The sequence below is a fragment of the Podarcis gaigeae genome (genome assembly GCF_964106915.1).
Source record: "Podarcis gaigeae genome assembly, chromosome: 4".
Lineage (NCBI taxonomy): Eukaryota > Metazoa > Chordata > Lepidosauria > Squamata > Lacertidae > Podarcis > Podarcis gaigeae.
The window spans coordinates 95,301,849-95,321,308 of NC_139677.1; the positions used below are offsets into that span (position 1 = coordinate 95,301,849).

The following is a 19,460-nucleotide window of genomic DNA, read 5'->3' on the forward strand; positions in this document are numbered from 1 at the left end:
TGGGTGCATTCAGTTACAGGGCAGGTTGCATGCACGGAAACCATTCTTCAAAAGACTGTGGCGCAACCACCGTTCTTTTAAGAAGGTGAGGGGGTTTCAGTCCACATTTAAAAAATGAAGCTGCCTAATTCACATTTGCTGAAACAATAGAAACACGGCCATCCCCCAAAATCCACATGTCTCCAAATTTTGATGTGCAGTTCTCTTGCTGTGTAATATGCACAGAAATGCATATACTGAAGCAAAAAGGGCATTAAAATGCATATATTAGTAAAAGTAACATTTAAAATACATTATATAAGGGGAATTTGCTTTGCAAAAAATGTGTGTATTAGGTGAAATCTGTACTAAAATACATGAATTTGCGTGAGGACTTGTGTTGTTGTTGTTGTTGTTGTTAATTAAAAATTTGAAAACTGAGGAACTGAGAAAAACCAAAACTGACATATTCAACCAGCCCTAGAATTTGCTGAAAAAGCAGAAGGAAAGAGAAGTGATTTGGAAAACGTCTATGTTGGGTTTGTCTCTACACCTATCACAACTCAATTAAAACTTTTTGCACATACCCTCACTTCCATGGACAATAGTGTGCTATCAACTGTGCTGTTGTTTTTTGAAGATACTTGTTCAGATGTGCGCACTCCAGATCATCCAACAAATCAAAATAATATAAAAGTAAGCAATATGGTTCAAAACATGGTAGAATGTTGCTGGAGATAGGTTAGCATTGCCTGTCTTTGCCTCAAAGCAAAGAATATTGTGCAATGTGTTCTGCTCCACTGGAATACTGTGGGAGGGAAGCTCATGACCTCCAACAGTATACAAATTCAAGGCTCATAAATTTAGCTGTGTTGCTCATCACGAATCCGTGTAAATTTGGGGGCTGTTTTGGTTGCATGTTTGTTCATAAATGTGGATGTTACATACATTGGTTTGAATTTCTGGCACACTTCTTAAGACGAATTGGAGAGGGTGAGTTAAAATTCTGCAGATTGTTTCCTTTCCTTTCCTCCAAAAGAAGTCATTCCATCAGCTGGATTGTTCTGTAGTCCTCTTCTTTGCACTTTCCCAGGTGGAAAGGGAGTCCGTAAGCTGTTCCTTTTCAAAGCATCCTCAAGACGCCAGACAGACATAGCCAGTTTCCCTGAAGGAGTTGCGAAACAGAACTGTGTTTGACTTGCCTCATTGGCCGACTTTACATTTTTCTGTTCCATTCAATTAACTCGTCAAAGTCATCTGTGCAGACAGGACAGGGAGGAGGAAGAGAGCAACCATGTTAAATTAGCATCAAGCTAGTCGGTTCTGCAGTTGCTGTGTTTGCAAACTACTTTGGTTACCCGCCATATTCCAATTCCATACACATTTTCCCCAATCAGGCAGTGGGTGGGTGGGGGGGCCTCTGATAAAGGCACACAGAATGCCTTTATCTATCCCATTCACTTCAATGGAACAAGTGCCTGCATCTCTGCTCCATTGAACTAACTGGAGTTTTGTATGTGCCTCGGAGGGCACATGAAGATCTATGCTGCAGTGATCGTGCTCCAAAGGGCTACAATAGGAGCATGTCCCATTATCTTCAACATAGGGAATACCTGTGAGAACAATGGAATTCCAGGCATGAATCATTCCTCACTAGATCGTACAATGATCTATGCAACTGTGGCAGGGTCCCCCAACTGATCCTGGGCTCACCACAACACTGATAAAACCAGTGAGTCCCACAAGATAACTTCGGGGAGGCCATTAGAGGGTTCACAGCTCCACATGAGAGCTGTGGATTTTCCATATTTTGCTGTTGTGGCTGCTTCGGGTGTTAGCAATGCCATCTGGCAATGCTGAAATAACTATCTGGGTCAGTAGCCACAATCAGATATATTTTCAATTGGTGGAACATGCCATGCAGGATAACCAAGAGCAATGACTTTCCAGCATAACAGATCAGCTAAGCTGTGCTGTTGAAGACAAAGAGATATCTAAGCATGCCTTGTGGGGACTTACTGTAAGCCAGTGACATGTATACACTGGGGAGAAATGCGTACAATCTTGATTTTATCATTTTCCCCTGCAGCAGTTTCCGAGAAACAACTAGCTGTTAAGAAATGGGTCAAATTATGCAACCAGTGATGGTCATTCTTAACTGGCAACAGCCCTTCAGGGTCTTGTGTGGAGAGTCTTCTGCACTCTCTGTTATCTGATGCCTGGGACCAAATGGACTAGGGACTGTTTAGATGCAAAGTATAGGAACATAGGAAGGTGGCTTATGCTGAGCCAGACCATTGGTCCATCTAGCTCAACAATGCCTACTAAAGGTAAAGGTGAAGGGACCCCTGACCATTAGGTCCAGTCATGGCTGACTCTGGGGTTGCAGTGCTCATCTCGCTTTATTGGCCGAGGGAGCCGGCGTAAAGATTCCGGGTCATGTGGCCAGCATGACTAAGCCACTTCTAGCGAACCAGAGCAGCGCACAGAAACACCATTTACCTTCCTGCTGGAATGGTACCTATTTATCTACTTGCACTTTGAGGTGCTTTTGAACTGCTAGGTTGGCAGGAGCAGGGACTGAGCAACAGGAGCTCACCCCATCATGGGGATTCAAACCACTGACCTTCTGATCGGCAAGTTCTAGGCTCTGTGGTTTAACCCACAGCGCCACCCGCGTCCCATATTTCCTACTACTAAATTATTATTATTCCTGCGGAACGCCCTCCCATCACATGTCAAGGAAACAAACAACTATCTGACTTTTAGAAGACATCTGAAGACAGCCCTGTATGCAGAAGTTTTTAATGTTTGATGTCTTACTGTGTTTGGTGTTTTAATTTGTTGGAAGCCACCCAGAGTGGCTGGTGGAAACTCGAAATGACGACTTAGCCCAATGTACTGTCTCCACTCAGGAACACGCATATTACTTCTCTGAACCCCAGATCTATGTCGTATTTTGGATCGTCCAGAGCTTGTTGCAATAAGACCGAGAGGCTTTGCGAGCAAATGTTTTTATTTATTCCTCCTTTCTTTCCTGTCTATGCAGTCATTCCCAGCACAGCACAGTGACCCGGCCACCCACCGTGAGCATACAGCGGAGCCTTTCTGTGGAAGGGTAAGAGTTTCACTTGGGTCATTATTGCTTTACACCAGTTTTGTGCCACATTGAGTAATATGCAGTTATTTGAGAGTGTACATACATGGACAACTGTGTGCAATTCATATGTGCATTCCTGCTCCCTAACTCTCAGAACAGCGCTACCTATGATGCCACAGGCAATCCCCTATCTAGGCAGCTGGCAGGTTCAAATCTGCTTTGTCTCAGAAACAGGTGCTCCTTCCACTATTCCCTGAACAGCTTTTGTATCTGTCCCAGACAAAAACAGGCAGTGTGCTTTTCCTGAGCACTGTGCTTCCAGTTCTGGCAATAGTTTGTGGGTTCTATGAAATGGGGTAAAAAATACCTGCCCATTCAGAGTGAGGACAGCAAGCATTTGCCCTTCTCAATTGGCTTTGTAACATGGTCACATTCTCCAGTCCTGATTGGTTGTGTGGCAATGTAACAGCATGCCACACAGCAAAGTAGCTGCTGGAAATAGGGGCAGAAAGAAAGGGAAAATCTGGAAGGGGGCAGCTGACATGGTGAAGGGCTGTAGATCAGTGGTAACATCTCCCTTACATGCAGAAGGTCCCTGGTAGAAGGCCATAAACCTCTGCCAGTCAGTGTACAGACAGTGCTGAGCACACTATAAAACAGCTCTGAATGTATGTGGAAGGGCCTTAGCTCAGTGGTAGAGCATCTGCTTTGCACACAGAAAGTTGGAGGTTCGATTCCCAGCTTCTCCAGATAGGATAAGGAACTGCTACTGTCTGAAATTCTTCCAGTCAGTGTAGGCAATACAAAGCTAGATGGATCAATGGTCTGACACAGTATAAGGCAGCTTATTACGGTCTTCCTATAGACTGTATTCAATGCCAGTCTTATTCAGAGCAGAACTGTTGAAACTAATGGGCATGACTAACTTAGCTTCATTCATTCCAGTTTGGCTGCACTAGATAGCCCTGAAGTCATGCAAGGTGCCTAAAGACGGACTTTATCTTAAGTTTTGCTCACCTCCATGTCCAAACTGAGCTCCTCTTTTCTTCACGGAGTTGCTGTGTTTGGAAAAAAATGTACTGCTGGGGGAGCCGGAGAATGTCCTCGAGGAACCAGGTCTATCCTATCCCCATCTGACTTCTCTGTGTTGATAGCTCACCAAGGCTTTTATCAGAGTACATGGCATGCAGAGATGGCTGCTGCCTATTGGGACCATTAGGGTGGAAGGCAAAAAAGGCAGAGCTGGAGCCCATGACAGAGTCAGCCAATGACAGGCAGAGCCAACTAATTCCAGTTCTGACTCCATCCTCCTCCATGCTGAGCTCTGCAAGGGCAAACCTGAGACTCAGGAGGAAGCTGGTGGGAGCTGGCTGAGGGCAAACTGAGGTTAGTGGGTTAGCTCCCCATTCACCCTAATGGACCAGCCTTCACTGAGTTCATGGTATGCAGGGACTTTTCCCAATAGCCTATCCTCTGTATGTTTTGGTTTAAAACTCCCATAAGCCCCAGCCTACATGGCCAACAGTCTTGCAGGGCTTCAGGAGAAGAAAAGGCTCAAGAGTAAAGCCTACACAGAACCAGAGTGGAGTTTTTAAGACGGTTGGATGGCGTGTCGTACGACTCTTTTCGGCAAATGTTGTCAAATGTATTGCTCTGCTTTCCTTTGGATCACATCAGCGAGGTCGAGAGTGGAGTCTTGTCACAGCCCAGGACCTCCATACACACTACCCAAGCTTGCGCCCATGGAGGTCACTTTGGTGCTGCTTTGTTGTTGTTTAGTTGTTTAGTCATGTCTGACTCTTTGTGGCCCCATGGACCAGAGCACGCCAGGCACTCCTGTCTTCCACTGCCTCCCGCAGTTTGGTCAGACTCATGCTGGTAGCATTGAGAACACTGTCCAACCATCTCGTCCTCTGTCGTCCCCTTCTCCTTGTGCCCTCCATCTTTCCCAACATCAGGGTCTTTTCCAGGGAGTCTTCTCTTCTCATGAGGTGGCCAAAGTATTGGAGCCTCAGCTTCAGGATCTGTCCTTGCAGTGAGCACTCAGGGCTGATTTCCTTCAGAATGGAGAGGTTTGATCTTCTTGCAGTCCATGGGACTCTCGAGAGTCTCCTCCAGCACCATAATTCAAAAGCATCAAACAATGCAGGAGGCAGCAGTTGTGAATTACCAGTGTCTCCAGCCACAGCAGGCGCTGTGATTTCTCAGAGTTTTGACTTCAACCCCAGGTGCACATTCCGTTGTCTCTTCAGACAGATGGATGCCAACAACTAGGTTGAGGAAGACTGCTCAACAGAGATTACCTTTTCCTGTTTGGGCTATTTTGGGGGGGAGTGGCACCCGATCTATTGGGAACTTATTCAGTGCAATCCCCATTTATACTTCTGGCGCCATTTCAGCGAGTCTTGCTCAGGAGAACTTATCAGTGGACCGGTCTCTTTGTAGCAACAATTTTAGCTCCCTTCTCTGGTGGGTAGCATCTATTCCTACTTTCCCCTGGTCTGCACCTAAAACAAAACAAAAAACATTATATGACCAATGTTGGATGCTACACATGCCTGCAGCTTCTGAAGAATCTCATCTTTGTTGCTCCAAAATCCCTGGAGCATGGTGAGAAATAAAAATAGAGGAAAGCAGGTGGGGGGAAGAGAGAGAAAGAGGAATGAAATGTGTTTAACTATGGATGGCAAGAACTGTGGGTGCTCAGAAACTGGACTGCCAGCTCCATCTACTGGCCGGATGCAGGAAATGTATTTTATAGCAGTCCATTCTATTTAACGAAAGGTCTGTGCCCATAGCAGAACTGAGTGGCAGAGTTTCGAACTGTGACTGTGCCACAAGTGCAAGTGAAGACCTCTCCCACATCCCCACCAAGCGGGAGAAAGACCCTCTTCCAAAGATCTCAAAATCCAGTCAGGTTCGCATGAGGAGATATGGTATTTCAGATAACTTGGACCTAAGCCGTGTATTTGCGATTCTATTGGATTCCCAGTTGCTGCTGATTTACATTGGCACGTGTCTATATATGTTTGCCTATGTCAACAAAAAGGGAAGTATCTCATTGGTCAATACGATATTAGGATAAGGCAATAGTAAGAATGGAGGATGAAATTGATGGACTATGCAGAATTAGATAAGAAGGATTCGAAACCTGCGGGACCAGAGATTCTCAGAAGACTGGAGTAAATTTATGGACTGTTTGAAAAGTAATTGTGATGAACAGATTATGCTAGTAGGTTAGCAAGTAGTTTTGTAAGGTGAATTATTTGAAATATTGCAAAAAAGACAATGAGGAGAATTATTAGTTAAAGATAATTAAAGGAAATATGAAATTAAGAAATGCATAATACGTGATAAGAACGGAAAATCATCAGAGGTGTTGACGGAAGTCCAAAAAATATTGTATAAGAGGAGAAGTTCTGTTGTATGAATGTTAATATGTTAAAAATGTATAAAACACAAAGAGATAGCTGAGGGAAGAGAAAGTGAAGAAAAAAAGGATATGGCAACAGCACAGCAAGCTGCCTTGTACTGAATCAAACACAATGGTCCATCTAGCACTTGTTATTATGGAAGGAAATGGAAAGTAACTACTCAACAGGAGACATATACAATCCAGGCAGCCCAAGACATTTTGGCACCTGAGGCTGGCTTTAAAATGGTCCCTCTTCCACCCCACAAGGGAAGAAGAGGTCAGGGAATATCTACATCAGGAGCAAATGGGCAGGGGTTGAGAAAGATCAACATTGGGATCCTGGTGGACCCTTCTGCCCAAAGCGGTCTTCTCACCTTGCCTCATAGGTGGGCTGGTCCTGAATCCAGGTCTCTTAAATGAATGAGCAATGTCCTTTTCTTTCCACAGAGAACCTCGCAAAGTTGTCCTGCACAAGGGGTCAACGGGGCTTGGGTTCAACATCGTAGGCGGAGAAGACGGCGAAGGCATTTTTGTATCCTTCATCCTAGCGGGTGGGCCAGCCGACCTCAGTGGAGAGCTTCAGAGGGGAGACCAAATTTTATCTGTAAGTATTTCCTATGCACGGAATTAATTTTTAGTTAGTGTAGACCAGTGTTTCCCAAACTTGGGTCTCTAGCTATTTTTTGGACTACAACACCCATCATCCTCACCACTGGTCTTGCTAGTTAGGGGTGATAGGAGTTGTAGTCCAAAAACATTTGAAAACGCAAGTTTGGGAAACACTGGCACAAGCCATACACTGTGAGCTAGATGACCAATTGCTCTTAGATTTAGCACAACTTCCTAGGTACCCAAATGATGCTTTGGTTACCAGCAAAATCTGTCACTGTGATAGGCTGTTCTACTCCAACAGCCACCGAGGGTCAAGAGAAGGAGAGAATTGATCACTCCTCCAGTTCCTGGTCCAGCAAACAGGGTCTGTGTTGGCAATATCTCTCCTTGGTCTATCTGCAATCCTGCCTTTTAGCATCATAGCAACTTGCCAAGTTAGACTGTTGGTTTATCAACACTGTCTACATTGGACAGGCAGTGGCTCTCCATGGTTTCAGAATTTGTTCCCAACTCTACCTGAAGATGCTAGAGATTGAACCTAGGATCTTCTTGTGCAAGGCAGATGCTCAGGCAATGAGATATGGCCTCTGCAAATCAGGGCAGGCAGGGAGACAGAGAGGCATCTTCTCTGTTTTTTTTTATAATATTTTTTATTAAGTTTGTAAAGTACAGAAAAAAGAATAAAGAGCATGTTATAAAAGTAGAATAAGAAGATTACAAATTTTCTTGTTCTTTTTTCCAAATCTACTGGACTTCCCCACATCCTCCCAACCCTGCATTCTCTGTAAAGAGAGGCATCTTCTCTGATCCTGTTGAGTCCTGCCTCTCTCAACATTCCTTGCCTACTTTTCCATCACGTGCTGAGAACCCGAAACAGTTCATTGCAGGAGGGATCTCAGGTTGACATTCAGTTACCCCTTTCCCCCTAGAGAGCAAAGAACCAAGTTTTATGGATGTCTTTAGTTATTTATTTTTATTTTTATTTGCTTTAAGAGAGCCAGCGTGGTGCAGTGCATCTGGTGAACTGGGTTCGCTTCCCTGCTCCTCCACATGCAGCTGCTGGGTGACCTTGGGCCAGTCACACTTCTCTGGAGTCTCTCAGCCTCACACACCTTACAGAGTGTTTGTTCTGGGGGAGGAAGGGAAAGGAGATTGTTAGCCGCTTTGAGACTCCTTTGGGTAGTGATAAAGCGGGATATCAAGTCCAAACTACTACTACTCCTCTTCTTTTTCTTCTTCTTCTTCATCTTCTTATTCAGATCAAGTCTGCCATCTAGTGGGTATGAATGAGCATGGCATACACCCCAGGCACACTCTCAGATGAGCCATGCAGAGCTTGTTATCTCTGTGTTCTTAATGAATTGGACTACAGCTCTTCAATTCGTTTTCCAAATTTGCCATGGATTATATATCTATATGCACATAAGAAGGTTAGATTGGCCCCAGCCAGGGCCAGGGCCTTTTCAGCTCTGGCCCCGACCTGGTAGAACATCCTACTGCAGGAGATCAGGGCCTGCAAGACAGAGCTGTTCTGCCTGGCCTTTGGGTTGGACTCAGTCTAACCCTCCCCCCTGCTCATTTTTATTTTAATTTATTTTATTTGATGGAACCCCTTATATGGGATTTTGTATATAAATTTTCACTCACCTCTTATTGCTGGCCCATGTAAGACCAGCATGGATATTTGGCCCCGGTGAATATTTGACATTTTCTCCCCTTACAGCTTTGATCTACAGGCTACCACTAAAACAAGGCTGCATGTTAAGCTGCATTTTAAACTGTAGTCTAATTTATATTTCAATCAAGTGTTTGTTTGGGTTTGTTTTTTCTTTTTAAAAAATGTTTTTACTGTATTTATATTCGATGTTAGCCGCCCTAGCCCTGTCTTGGCCGGGGAGGGCAGGGTATAAATAAAAAAATATTTATTTTTATTTTTATTTTTATTATTATAAAAGCTTTGTAAGCCTTTGGATACGTTTTGCGCATTTAGCGCCTGCGACATTACCATAATTGCCCTTTCCTTTTTACACTGATAGCGTGGAATTTGGAAATAATGCTTCTCTAAGGAATGTGCAGAGTTAAATGAACACACATTTCCAGAGATCCCAAAGCTGGTTCTCAATTTCTGCTCGCAATCTGCCCCCCGAAACAAAACTCAGGTCAATGCTATCCTGATAGGAGCTGGTTTCATCATCAACATCCGTGTCAAACATTTCAAGAGAGAGAGTTTGATAGACATGAGACCACCATGAAAAAACGCCTTGGAGCTGATCTTATGATCAAGGATGGAGGCCTGGAGGACCTTTGCCCTCCAGATGTTGTCAGTCTGCAAATCTCATCAGCTCCAGCCAGCATGAATGATAGTCAGGGATGCTGGAAGCTGGAGTCCAGCAATGTCTGCAGGGCCGAAGGTTCCTACGTCATCAATATCTCGGGGACAAAGATAACAGACTGAAGTGGAACTTGACTGGCACCCAGTAAGCCTAGGCCACAGCAGCAGTCTTGAAGTACAGAGTCATCGTTGCCTGCAGTCACCTCTGGTCCGGTGCCAAGGAATTTTAGTTTATTTTGTAGCTGCATTCTCCGCAAGAGACAAATAAGCTGCTTGGCATAATCTTGGCATGCAAAAAACCCCAAAAAAACCCAACAACACCCAGTGCTTTGTGTTTCATCAGTCAAATGGAAGAGAAGCAATCATCCAATTAGGCTTTGTGTATTTCCTCCAGCGAATTTGGAATGGAGCAGAGTTTAAGTTAATCAAGCACAAATAACAACAATAAATGCATTCTTCCATATCCATCCCAAGTAAAAAAAATAAGGGGGGGATGTTGTTCAAGTCTTTTCCAAGGCAGTTGTTGTTGTTATTGTTTAGTCGTTTAGTCATGTCCGACTCTTCGTGACCCCATGGACCAGAGCACGCCAGGCACTCCTGTCTTCCACTGCCTCCCGCAGTTTGGTCAGACTCATGTTTGTAGCTTCGAGAACACTGTCCAACCATCTTGTCCTCTGTCGTCCCCTTCTCCTTGTGCCCTCCATCTTTCCCAACATCAGGGTCTTTTCCAGGGAGTCTTCTCTTCTCATGAGGTGACCAAAGTATTGGAGCCTCAGCTTCAGGATCTGTCCTTCCAGTGGGCACTCAGGGCTGATTTCCTTAAGAATGGATAGGTTTGATCTTCTTGCAGTCCATGGGACTCTCAAGAGTCTCCTCCAGCACCATAATTCAAAAGCATCAATTCTTCAGCGATCAGCCTTCTTGATGGTCCAGCTCTCACTTCCATACATCACTACTGGGAAAACTACACAGACCTTTGTTGGCAAGGTGAAGTCTCTGCAAGGCAGTTATCACTAAGCAATTTACTGAAGCAAGGCCACTGGTGGTTAGATTTCAGCAAAAACAAACACACACACACACACACAAAACACACACAAAACCAACAACAACTTAGGTTTGGTTGCCAAAATACTTAAGACGTAGAAAGGTAGGAAAGACCCAGCCAATAGAGATGCAGGGGGTTGTAGTCAACTAAGTTTTACTCAGAACAAACCCACTGAAATCAATGAACATGAATAAATTGAGTCAATTGATTTCAATGTGTCTACTCTGAGTAAGACGTAGCTGAATACCACCCATTGCTGCGACCCTCCAGTCATCAGAGACGTATTGTTCTTATTTCTTTGCTATGTGCTTCACTTCCTGTGAAGCATCTTAAAGCCATTTCACAACACAGTAAAAAGCCATGTCGCCTCTAAACAGTTGCCTCTATAAAATGCCATTTCAGATAAATACAGATACTGGCTAGGATATAAAAAAAAATGTCCACATGGAGGGTTTGTTGAAAGAAGAAAGTCTTCAACCAGAACTGGAAAGAAAAGAAAAGAAAATCTGAGAAGCACCTGTCTTTCAGCTTTCAGTAGTTTGCAGGGAGAAAGCCAGTTCTCATTGAAAATGCTATCTTTTCATGAATAAATATGTGATGGGGACGTATTCAAACATGCCGCCGACACCCAATCTGCAATATGAAGTGGCTAGTCCAGTAAAAACATATCTAGTTATTTCAATGGTGGGGGTGCTAGAGGTCACAGCACCAGAGCTAAATTGCTTGGCTGAGTACGTGTGTGACCTTTGTAAGTCAGGGGACCAGAAGTGGGTGATCTATAGCCCTAAACATAATTCCACGTGTCCCTTGCCCTAATTTCAAAAGGCTTCTGCAAAAGATCAGATTAGACCTCCAGCAACAGTGATTAATTTCTTCCCTGGCTGCCTGGTGGACTGGGAGGAAGGAGGGTAGAGGGGGAAGGAGAGAGAAATGTCCACTGGACCGCTTCTATCTGCAGAACTGCCAACACAATACCAGTTCCACACATCCTTTCTAGTCCTTCAAGTCATTTAGATATGTAAGAAGCAAATCATTTAGTGTGGCAGCACCTACACTTTGGAACTCCCTGCCACTTGACATCCAACAAGTACCTTTTTGGTTCTATGTTGAAGTTATATGTGTAGAAGTTATGTCCTGTTGTTGTTGCTGTTGTTTAGTCATTTAGTCATGTCCGACTCTTCGTGACCCCATGGACCAGAGCACGCCAGGCACTCCTGTCTTCCACTGCCTCCCACAGTTTGGTCAAACTCATGTTAGTAGCTTTAAGAACACTGTCCAACCATCTTGTCATCTGTCGTCCCCTTCTCCTTGTGCCCTCCATCTTTCCCAACATCAGGGTCTTTTCCAGGGAGTCTTCTCTTCTCAGGAGGTGGCCAAAATATTGGAGCCTCAGCTTCAGGATCTGTCCTTCCAGTGAACACTCAGGGTTTCTTTCCTTAAGAATGGAGAGGTTTGATCTTCTTGCCATCCATGGGACTCTCAAGAGTCTCCTCCAGCACTATAGTTCAAAAGCATCAATTCTTCGGCAATCAGCCTTCTTTATGGTCCAGCTCTTACTTCCATACATCACTACTGGGAAAACCATAGCTTTAACTATACAGACCTTTGTTGGCAAGGTGATGTCTCTGCTTTTTAAGATGCTGTCTAGGTTTGTCATTGCTTTTCTCCCAAGAAGCAGGCGTCTTTTAATTTTGTGGCTGCTGTACCTCCTGTTAGCTCTTTTTTTATTTTTAGTCATCTTTCGAATGCTTTTAAATGCCTGTTTTTAGCTGCTTTCTATTTCAAGGTTTTTGTTTTATGTTTTTGTAAGCTGCTTAAATTAAGGTTGTTGTTTCTCCAATCAAGCAGCATACAAATTCTGCTAATCAATTAGTCGTGGGAGAAAGGAAAGTTGTCCTTCGGGTATAGGAAGCAGCTTTTGTAGCAGGTCAGAGAAATTGCTCATCTAGCTTTGTTCAACTATCAGGGGGAGTTTTGGGGGAATCACATCTCCTGCTTGCAGGTTTACTGTAGGCATCTGATTGGCTGCTGTAAGATGCTGGACTAGATGGGTCCTTTCGATCTGATCTGGAATGGCCGTTCTTGGTTTCTTCTTGCCTTTTGCGTGTCGAGGTCCCCAAGCCACCCCCCAAATAACTCACAACACACACTTAATTTTTGTTTAAGGTTTTGGCATAATTTTGGCCACAACTTTATTTAAATACAAAACCGTGAGTGGTTGTTTAGGCATTGGTTAAGACTATCTGTCCCCCCGCCTGGGGACAGAACTGACTTCCGGGCACCACCGAAAGACAGTGCGGGGGAAAGCAAGTCGGGGAGAAATGGAGCTGAGACACAGACCCTCAATTCTCATCCGCATGCTCCCCGAAGGCTTGCCGGCCCTAGTCCCATTCCAGGGATTGGACGAAAAGATGGCAAGCCCCAGGATTCCTTTAACGGAATTCCCTTTCCGCAGCAACCATGGAGGGGCAGGCCCAGCCTATCCTAACCCCTCCTCCACCAATTTATAACCAATGCCTAACTGCAACCTTACAAGTTGTGACGATTTGCTACGCAGTAGGCAAAAACCAAATGGCCCAGCCAATCAGCCAGATGGACAAAATTCCTACCAGGCCCCATGCCCCAACAGCAGATGACCCCATGACAGGCATAGCAAGGTCAATGCAACAACCCCTTACTCAAGGTCGGGTGGGCGGGTGATCCGTTGCACGCAGCAAAGAGAAAGCTCCAGGCTGCGTGCAGAGTATTTAAACATTTTACCCCTCCCACCAAAATTGCACCATAACTTTTACCCAGCAACCCAGTGAACCAATCACTGCCCCAGGCCATCTTTAGAGACCCTGCCTGGTAACAGAGGGGTGGCTCAGCAGACCCCACCGCAACATGTGCTCTCCATGAAGGAGAACACGCTTTCTGACAAGCAGTGGCTCTTCAGGGGCCAGTTTCTTGGGGAAGATGAGATCCACACAGCCCCATATAATAATCTAGCAAGCAGGTATTGACTTTCCATACCCTTATTATGGGCTGCACCTTCAAAGCAAAAACCTGCAGAGCACTGGGACATGAACACACCTGTGGTTCACTAAACTGCATACAGGCTTTCATTCTGCTCATTAATAGCTTCCCTGCAAACTCCACCAGGTGGCATCACAGGATTTGTAGTAGTTTGGGTATTACAGCAGGTAATAAATTGGTTGAATGGAAATCTGAGCAGTAGCAGGATTTTTCTGTTCAGCAATGGAAGCTGTTCACATTGAGGATACTTGTACACATTGTCCGATTTGTTCCGGGGAGGTTATAAATACATTCCCAAACATTCTACTTTTGAGAAATTCATAGGAGTCTCCAGCCCCTCAATGCTGATCAGTTTGGTAGGGTTTCGTTATAGCACGTTCAGCCTTGCTTGTGGTCCAGCATCAGGCATGTCCAGTTCCCTCTTGTCTCGCTTCTGTTTACTTATTTCTCACTTTTGCATCCTGCCTTTGCACCAAGAATCTCAGCACAGCGTACACAATTCACTGCCTTTCCATTTTATAGTCACAACAACCCTACAAAGTAGGCTAGTCTGAGACGCAGTGGAGCAGCTTAAGGTCACCCAGGGACCTTCGTGGCTAAGTGGCACTTTGAAACCCTGATCTTCTGGGTCCTGGTCCAGCACCTTAACCCCACTGCTCCATGCTGTCTCTCCCATGTACTCTTCTCGCTTAATAATAATAATAATAATAATAATAATAATAATAAATTATTTATACCCCACCCATCTGGCTGGGTTTCCCCAGCCACTCTGCGCGGCTTCCAACAAAACACTAAAATACAATAACCTATTAAACGTTAAAAGCTTCCCTAAAACAGGGCTGCCTTCAGATGTCTTCTAAAAGTCTGGTAGTTGTTTTTCTCTTTGACATCTGGTGGGAGGGCGTTCCACAGGGCGGGTGCCACTACCGAAAAGGACCTTTGCCTGGTTCCCTGTAACTTGGCTTCTCTCAGTGAGGGAATCGCCAGAAGGCCCTCGGCGCTGGACCTCAGCGTCCGGGCAGAATGGTGGGGGCGGAGACGCTCCTTCACGTATACGGGACCGAGGCCGTTTAGGGCTTTCAAGGTCAGCACCAACACTTTGAATTGTGCTCAGAAACATACTGGGACCCAGTGTAGGTCTTTCAAGACCAGTGTTATATGGTCTTGGTGGCCACTCCCGGTCACCAGTCTAGCTGCCGCATTCTGGATTAGTTGTAGTCTCCTGCCTCTGCCTGAAATCTCTGCTGCAAAAGTCAGTGTCGTGCACTGTGTTCTCAGACATGCAAAGGCTCCCCACTCCTACACGTAGCTCCTGGCCTGCCCTCGCTCTATTGTTAGACTATCTTAATTCCACCCCTGACCTTTGCGGATATCAACCCATGCTGCTCAGTTCTTTGTCTGCAACAACTCTCTCCTGTTTTTGAGGGTGCTTAGACACACACACACCACTGCAAAGGTTTTTAGCCTTCCTCCTCCTAGACGGTTCCTCTTGCTTTGCCTCCCATGCCAGCGCCCCACACATGCTCTCTTGCTCTTGCACACCCTTCAGACATGCCTAACCAAAAGAAAAAACACCCTAAACAAACAAACAAACAAACAAACAAACCGCTTTCCTCACCAAAATGAAATTTGCTGCCCTTTCCGCTGCATAATTCTGTGGACATTTCAGGCCTTGCTCCAGCTGGCCTGGATTTTAGCCAGCCTGGGCAACTTCAACAACAAAGAATTGGCACCATACCGTTCCTGGCTCTCAAGAGGTGCAAAAAGACCTTTTGTTTCTTGAATGTATATAAAACCTCACTCGAGAGGCCTCAAAGCGGCTTTCTATTCTAAGAGGGAGGGAGGGATGAGAAAATCTGTCTGCTTCTGCCCCCTGTCGCTTTCACATGTTTTCAGTCCATAATCCTATTTCTTCTTGTTTAAACTATGGAACGCACTCATGTTTCTTTGCCTCTCCTCTCCCCCTTGCAGGTGAATGGGATCGATCTTCGTGGTGCTACCCATGAGCAGGCTGCTGCAGCGCTCAAAGGGGCAGGCCAGACTGTGACCATTATAGCACAATACCAGCCAGAAGGTAGGCTTGCCAAATGTCAAGAGACACTAGAAATAACTCTTTAACGATGAAAAACACCATCCTTCAAAGTGGGATCTGTTGTGCAGGAACGTTTTGAGTTGTATCCAACTAAGCTCAACTCAAGAGTGGAGCCATGGACACAAACAGTTAGACAAGCCTATTATTTCCAGTGTGTCTACTCTTGAGTAGGACTAACATTGGCGCAGCCTTTTGTTGAATAGCAAATATAAATTAATTTGAGCTTCAAAAAGTTCCTCCCCAAAATGACAGCTCTCACTTGTTTTCATTCTGCTACGTATTTGGCTTTCATCAGAAGTTTTCAGGACACAATTATGAGCCACATGGAGTGGTTCTATGTCTCTCTGACCCCTATATTCCATCTGGTTAGAAATGGTTTTCCCTTTTGTGTTCCTTTGGTAGCTTATCACCCTCTGTGCTTTATTGCTTATGGTTGTGGGTACCAATTGTTACAAGGTATTGACTGGGAACAGGAATAAATGAAGTGCTAGATAACTGTAGCAAACAGATCCTTTCCATCTTCATGCTAAAATGAGAAATTAGAAGTGGCCAACGCTGGAAGGATATTCTGAAGATCAGTGCATATACACATCCTCTGCCTATTTCATCATTTGGTTAGATGTGTGGCTACATGAACTGGGCAGTACAGAGCCACAGCTGTTCCCATGTTTGTACTGCGATGATGGGCCAATAGCTTCGATCACAGATATACTTTAGAACTGCTAGGTTGGCAGGAGCTGGGACAGAGCAACAGGAGCTCACCCCGTTACGCAGATTCAAACTGCTGACCTTCTGATCAGCAAGCCCAAGAGGCTCAGTGGTGTAGACCACAGTGCCACCCACATCCTGATAAACGACATCTCTCTCGGCCTGAAAAGCAAGATGAGCACCACACCCACTAGTTGCCTTTGACTAGACTTAACCGTCCAGGGGTCTTTTACCTTTAGAATGGGTGCTTGCATTTGCCAGCACTTAGAAAGAAATGAAGATGATTGTGTAATGGCTGTCTTGTCTCCCATTCATACAAGTGAGAAGCTGGGCCTTCATTTCATCTGGAAGGCTAAATCCAGACTAGCCCCACATCTGCAGATTGGTAGCAGTAGGGAGAGTCCTAGTCTTGCAAGTTGCGGGGTGCAGTTTTGATGCTTCTGACATGTTAAATTGATGTTGATGAAATGACAACAGAGCAGTCTTCCCCACATTTCTGATACCTACAGTGCTTCCCCCTCTCCCCCCCACCCCCGAAGTAGCCTTGCATGGACACTTCCTCTCCAAACTATCCTTGAACGAAAAGGGGTCTCCCAAACATATTGCACCACTTGCAGGTGGGGAATTTTCATTTTCACACCACTGCCTCTGGCTGTAAGAGAGCATCTCTTGTTGCCTGACATTTCCCCTTGAATTCTCCATTAACAACAGCAAGCGGGCACCAATAGGACCTCCATCACCACTGTGGAGACCACGGTGCCACTGTTGTCATCAAGTACAGTGCCCCTTCAAGTTTTGAAAACCACACCACCCCAGTTTTGAAGTGCAAGTTCTGTAGTGAACCAGCACAAATTCTAAAGTGCCCAAGAGTTGGAATTAACCAACCCACAAAGAACCGTGCATGCTCAAGATGTGGTTCTTTATTGGAAGCAGGCAAGACCAGATCACTGACTCAAACATCAAAGGCAATCTCATTGGTGGGCAAGTCATTCTCTTTCATTATTTGTACTGGGAGTGACTGCATCATGCATTCACATCCCATGTGGAACCTCTGGCTGTTCAGACTACAACTCCCATCAACCCTGACAACTGGCCATGCTGCACTACATGGATTGAGAGGCAATGAGATATTGGTCCGGAATGCAGAGAATCTTGTTCCCAAGGAACCTGGTAGACGAAAATCGCAAACTATATTTTGATTCTCGTGTGTCTGAGATTGCCATAATTGTATGTCTCAAACAAAGGTTGATCTCACTTCCTTCTACTTAATGTTTGGGTCAGTACAAACATTGCATTAGAAAGAGTTTGTGTTATGGACAGGGCTGTTTATTTTTTGTGCATTGAAGTGGGACGCGCACACACACACACACACACACACTGCAGCATAATGCCCCAAATGATTTGCTGCTCACACTTCGGAACATGTTAATTTGCATAGTGTGCCACATTCCTTAATTCTAGGCTAATGTCTGCCAGTTTAGATTATTAACTGTTTTAATTTTCCATAGCTAGCATTTAATGTTTTATAAGTTGTTATATTGTACAAGTTGATGCATTTGTCAATGTGCTACAGTATTTGTCTTTTTAAATTTGGTCATATTGGCCTCTTTCTATTTATAGTTTTTATGTCAAATACGATTTGTTGCATACGTGCAAATGGTTCACACACAAGTTTTAATGGCCTCTGACAAAACAAGAATAACTTTTAATGCGCTAAATAGATAAAGATTTATTGCTTTATTCCAGTGGAGTCTAACAAGCATATATCAAGAAAATTGCACAGATAAAAAGCTCAATAGACATGTCGATACTGAAAAATTACAATGCAGTAGTTTGCTCATGATCTATTTCTAGTGCAACATACAAGGACGAGAAAGGATCAGCCCATGCAATTCTACAAGGGGAAAGTCAGGTCATTGTCTGGAACTGGCAGGCAAAGAAGAGGACAGTGATAGGCAGATACAGCATCCACTAAAGGGCCATGAGGCAGTATTAAGGAAGAGCAGTTCTTTCAGGACCCTGGACAGGTCCTGGGAAAGAGACAATTTGATCAGACCTGCGGCAGGTGGTAACTGAGCCCTTCCTTAGTTCCTGGCCTCATCTACCTCTTCCAGGCCCTGCCTCCTTGGTGGAGAATGAAAATCCCTGAAAGGAAATCTCTCTGGCAAGAGCCTGGCACTCTGTTATCTATTGTCTTGTATGCTACCTGCAGTGGTAGGCAAGTATGTGAACCCTTGGGTGCAAGGGTGCTGGTCCCTGCAGATCCAAATGATCACCAGCAGATTGGGTCATGGTAAAGAGCTCATGAAACATCATGGCTAAGAGACCCTGCTATGAATTGGGAAGTCTCTGTTTTGCCTCTTCTATGGCTTCTCTAGATGACTTTAGGCAAGCCCTCCATCTCAGCCTCTAGGGATCATAACACTAAACTGTAATTACAAGATTGCTCTAAGGACTGAAAGTTAATGTATGTGACTCATTCTTTATCTTCTAAAGCACTATATAAATGCTTCTTTTTTAACATTTAAAAAAACGCACGTCGATTTGGGGGGGGGTAGACTTAAAAAGATACACAGTGATAAAACTATCACCTTATAAAAACCACTGTGCCATGCATGCTGTGACTTAAAAGGATGTGAAACCAATCTACAAAATTCTTTTTCAACAGTTATGAATCCACGCTACATGGAATGAACAATTTTTTTTAAACACTGCCTTGAATCCTAACATGCAGTTACCCAATATCTGTTGTTAAACTGAGTGCATATGACAGTGTGGTGCATATAGCTATTTGCACATTTGTGCATGGGTAGGCAAAGAAAATCTATTTTCAATGCATGGGTTAGACCAGCAAAGATAATACTGAACCTATAGAAAAATTGGGTGTCCAGGCTGGTCAGGCATGAAGGAAGAGCAACTGAGATATGCATATATATATATATATATATATATATATATATATATATATATTCAAGAGAGATAAGGCTGATATTGGGGAGAGGGAGGTAGAACTGCGTCCTCTCCATACTGGAAATAAACCTGCTGTGCCCCATAGGAAGCTAGAATATCTCCCAGGCAAGGTAATGGGTGGGAGCAGAAGGTGTATTTCCCATATGACATTGCTGTAAAGTAAAGGTAAAGGGACCCCTGACCATTAGGTCC

General features: G+C 44.5%; 1 protein-coding gene across 34 annotated transcripts in view; it reads left to right on the forward strand.

Annotated features, from left to right (window-relative positions):
• DLG2 (discs large MAGUK scaffold protein 2) overlaps window positions 1-19,460 on the forward strand; it is a 902,142-nt gene that overhangs the window by 729,752 nt on the left and 152,930 nt on the right. For all 34 annotated transcript variants that reach the window (XM_083736268.1, XM_083736240.1, XM_083736269.1 and 31 more), the window contains 3 exons: window positions 3,029-3,097; window positions 6,942-7,098; window positions 15,470-15,572. In XM_083736268.1, the coding sequence (XP_083592394.1) occupies window positions 3,029-3,097; window positions 6,942-7,098; window positions 15,470-15,572 (329 nt within the window). The remainder of the gene's footprint in view (window positions 1-3,028; window positions 3,098-6,941; window positions 7,099-15,469; window positions 15,573-19,460) is intronic.